General features: G+C 37.1%; 1 protein-coding gene across 1 annotated transcript; it reads right to left on the bottom strand.

Annotated features, from left to right (window-relative positions):
- Positions 1–648: 648 nt before the first annotated feature.
- Positions 649–4010, bottom strand: LOC106464679. Its single transcript, XM_013924837.2, has 2 exons — positions 3758–4010; positions 649–2206 (listed from the first exon to the last, which is right to left on the bottom strand). Exons 1-2 carry the CDS (start codon positions 3985–3987, stop codon positions 742–744), a joined length of 1695 nt encoding a protein of 564 aa, XP_013780291.2. The 5' UTR covers positions 3988–4010; the 3' UTR covers positions 649–741.
- Between the last annotated feature and the right edge of the window lie 409 nt (positions 4011–4419).

Genomic DNA, 4419 nt, shown 5'->3' on the forward strand with positions numbered 1-4419 from the left:
ACCTACTGCGAATTTTAGCGTTATAAGCCCTCATGCTTAACCCTGAGTCACGGGGAACGACATTATGTTTTACACAGAGAAATCTTCCTGGTTATTTTATGTTCTACATGGCAAAAGCTTATACGTTAAAACTGTTATGGATTTTTTGCATGTTATATGTTGGAATTATTTTGAATATATCATAATGTATAAAGTGGAATAACTTTTGAATATATTACATCCTATGAAGAGTAATTTTCACCGTCTAGTTTGTGTTCTGCGTACGAATAATCTTCCTTATTTCTCACGTTATATATTGAGGTATTCTTCTTTCTAGCTTGTGTTCTTTGTACTGGAATACTTTCTGGTTGTACTGTGTTTTCAGTGCGATATTTCCTGACTACTTTGTTTTTTATGGTGTAAATGTCCCATTCCTTGATATGTCGTTGTTGTTTTTTTCTAATAAGATTTAGATTCGACTTTTATTTGTTCAAAGTCTCTTTTTGTGTTTTCAGGTTCAGTTGATGAACAAAGATCATCATGTCACGCAAATCATTTTTTCAAATTTTTTTCCAAATTTTAACATCGATAAAATCAACAAAATATACTAGGTACGTAAGAAATGTATTCTCTAATCTAATTAATATAATAAGTTCATTTAGCAAGCGATGCAACAACATTTTTTATTTATTTATACCTGTTTACACTTATATTTCTGTGGCATAAGAAGAAGCGATATTATAAATAATCTGTGCTAAATCGTTAAATGTAACGGATCCAGGGAGACACAATTTTCAGCATCTCTTCGCCATACAGATTAGGTATCAGATCAACATATATTACTTTTTGTCTTTCTTTATTAAAGTCGCATAGTTGTAAATCAAGATAGTGATGAATCAAGGCTGGTTTGGCCATACTCTTTCTTGTGGTCTGCGGAAGCATAAAGCTGTCATGGGGTCCGAACATATAAGCCTTCTCTGGTCGAACAAAATATCTGAAAAAACCTGGCCAATGAGAGGACAGGACAATTGCCGGTCGGGCTATGCGTTTTGCAAATGTAATAAAATTAGAAGAGTCTGGGTGCGGAGATACGAAGGATGGAAATTGTAGGCAAAAAATGGCTTGGGTGAATCTGTAGATATCACAGCAGGCTCCGTTCTCACTGGCATCCAGAGTCTTAATTAGCTCCACTAGGGTTGTGTGGTTGTGACTAGAAGGGGTCAAAAAATTGTCAATGTCCAAGAACAACAGGTGGGAGTAGTGATGCATGTGCCGATAGCCACAGTCTTGGAACGCGGAGAAGTAAGCAAAGCTGGATCCCGCTTTTTTATCACTATCGTCACTTTTTTCCCACGTAAGCTCCCATGGAAGTATGTCCACTGACAGGTCTTCAGACTGAGCTATAACATCCAACAGTCTCCGAAAGTTTGGCGTTGTGTCATAGTCATAAAATGAAAAATGGCGAACACCAAGAACGGAATAAAATGCTACGAACTCGGCTAATAATTGAGTGTCGTTCATGGGACCAAAAAATGGTAGAACACATACAGCAATGTTTATTTCTGAATCCATTTTAGGCTCAGGAATTTGGTGTATTTTGATCCACGTTGGGTCTTCCGACGACGAAATAAGCTTTACGCCCACATGTGTAGGTACATTTGCCGTAAAATCTCCGTGAGAACATTTCAAAATGCAAGAATTATGTAGCTTGTCAATATCTGAATCCCTCATTTTAATTTTCAAAACTTTTTCCTCTCCTTCAGACGATATTATTTTAGCCCAACACTCAATATATGCTGCCAAAATCGTAGGTTTACTTTCCGTTTTGCCAGTTATCCTAATGATTGGTCCCTCGCGTAAACTGGAACGCTTATCAAAGTACGCTGAATAAACGTTCAAGTCTGCGTTGATATTAATCCAATTATCAGTCCAGCTTCCGGCTTCCCGCACCCCAATCCATTTGGACTTCACTGAGATCTCAGGTTCTACCTGGGCAGGAGCAGGCTGTGGGGTCATTACAGCCACTGGTAAACGAGACCCCTCCTTCTCTGCGGGAGCGAATCTTTCCATCCGAACATCGGACTCAGAAGACAGAAAGCTACTCGAAGTTATTAGAAGCACAGAAATACAGACAAGTGAAATTATGACAGCTTTTCCTATTCGAAACGGGTAAGCAAACATATAAGGACTAATGGCCCGTTTCAGTTGCCGGAGTTCGAATCGTTGTCTGGTTAAAGAAAAAAAACAATGCACATATATATGTATATATATACATATATAACTCACCAAAATAAACAATTCAGAAATTAATTACTAAATATTTTGGATATCCTACGATAAAACTGCTAAAATATCCTTCTGGTCTAAGTAATATAAGGATATAAACATTAGAGTTTTAAAGAAACTTTATTTCTTTGCTTTTTTCACGCAGCTATTGAGCTTATACAATTTTAGTACAAAATGAACGATCAAATTAGACTCGTCAAAAGATAGTTTTATACAAGCATACGTTTATTTCAATGTATATGGTATTTGTTTGGTTGTCTGTTTTGAATTTCGCGCAAAGCTACACGAGGGCTATCTGCGCTAGCCGTCCCTAATTTAACAGTGTAAGACTAGAAGGAAGGCAGCTAGTCATCACCACCCACCGCCAAATCTTGGGCTACTCTTTTACTAACGAATAGTGGGATTGACCACAACATTATAACGCCCCCACGGCTGAAAGGGCGAGCATATTTGGTGGGACTGGGATTCGAACCCGCGACCCGCAGATTGCGAGTCGAGCTCCCTAACCACCTGGCCATGCGGGCCTGTTTGTTTGAAGTTAAGCACAAAGCTACACAATGGGCTATCTGTGCTCAGGTAAGTCCGCAGACATATCGCTGTGCCACTGGAGAGCATGTACATGGTAAAAAACTAACTAGCTGATGGAAGTCTAAGAAGACATTTGATTCTCAATATATGTTTAGCATGGTTTGTACAAAATACAAATCTGTTAATACCTACAATTTATTCAGTTACAATGCCACCAGGCAAGTAATCAGGTTGAAGAATATCTCATTTAAAAATATTTTTGAGTATTATTTTCTTTTTTTATAATTTCAATGTAGAATTGATAGACCTAAAGGGAAGGCATCTAGCCAAAAGCACCCACCGTCAGCTCTTGAGCAACTTTTGTCTAACCAGTAGTGTGATTTGACCATCGCTCTAATAGTGCACCCGCGGCCTCAAGGTGCTGAGTACGTTTTTGCGGCAACAGACTGCGAACCTCAGATTCACAGTCCGAGACAGATAACAACTAGGATACGCCCGACCCTCTAAAGATATTAATGAATTTTACTGAGCAGGTTAAACTTTTTTTGACAATGGAACAACCAACTGAAAGTTAAATGGAATAAATTATCACATGGTTCGTACTGAAGAACTATGATAACATAAAAACACCTTGCTTTCCCTAAATATTCATTCCTTTGTCAACAATATAACAGAACGAAAATACAGTCCAACAATGAAACCTGTTAGAGACACTGGATGCTCACTTCAGTGTTGTTGAAGCGCAACGGTACACTATGAGCTATATATTTGCTATGCCCACCGAGGGGAATTAAACTATGGATTTTAGAGTTGTAAGACTGTAAACTAAAATTAATTGTTTTCAATTTTTCATCTCTGAATACACTTTCGATTTACTTAATTTTGCGTGTTTATTGTTTTACTTACAAACGATGTAAAAAATGGTACACGTTCCTTGAAAATTCGAATTATAAAATATACTTACGAGACATTACGGCTGTTTTTCACAATACTCAAACGATCACCAATTTTTTGAAATACCTGAGTGTAACGATCGCGGAGGCCCTGGTGAGCCTGTGTAAAACGATCGCGGATCAGTTTGAAAATCAGAGCAAGTCGGTTGTGAACAACTTTAAAAATTTGAGAACACTTATCTCGAAATCCTTCGACATTCTTTAAGAAACGCTCGCGGTTTATAGAAACCTGAGAAAACATGCCTTGAGCTGGACGACTTAAAGCGCCAAATGACCACCTTTTCGCTATGACATGTGGTTATTTCGTGATGTATGAACTGGTGTAGTGGCATATGTGTTTATTTATAGAATAGTATCTTGAATCTACACTTGCAGGAAGATATTTTTATACTATACTGAAAACAGTTGAAAGTACAGTCTTCTAGCTTAAAGACACAGACTATTGTAAAAGGATACCTCTTGTCTTTTTTTTCATATTATTGATTTGACTAGGTACATTAAAATACATTATGTTAGGCTTAATTTTACTGAGTGATTTTTTACTTTTAAACTTAGAATTTGCCAAATAAACAAAAAGGCCGTGTAAGAAAATCTTAAAACTTACTGAACAGCTATTTGAGATAGAATATCTTTAACTGATATCATCTTAAAGAACTATATATATATATATATA

The sequence above is a fragment of the Limulus polyphemus genome, unplaced genomic scaffold (assembly GCF_000517525.1).
Source record: "Limulus polyphemus unplaced genomic scaffold, Limulus_polyphemus-2.1.2 Scaffold1716, whole genome shotgun sequence".
NCBI classification, from domain to species: Eukaryota; Metazoa; Arthropoda; class Merostomata; order Xiphosura; family Limulidae; genus Limulus; species Limulus polyphemus.

What these genes read in the sequence shown, in the direction of transcription:
- LOC106464679 (XM_013924837.2), bottom strand. Translation starts at nt 3,987, where the DNA reads ATGTTTTCTCAGGTTTCTATAAACCGCGAGCGTTTCTTAAAGAATGTC. An exon ending in AAAAACAGCCGTAATGTCTC is followed by an intron (nt 2,207 to 3,757) that starts GTAAGTATATTT and finishes TTCTTTAACCAG; the next exon opens with ACAACGATTCGAACTCCGGC.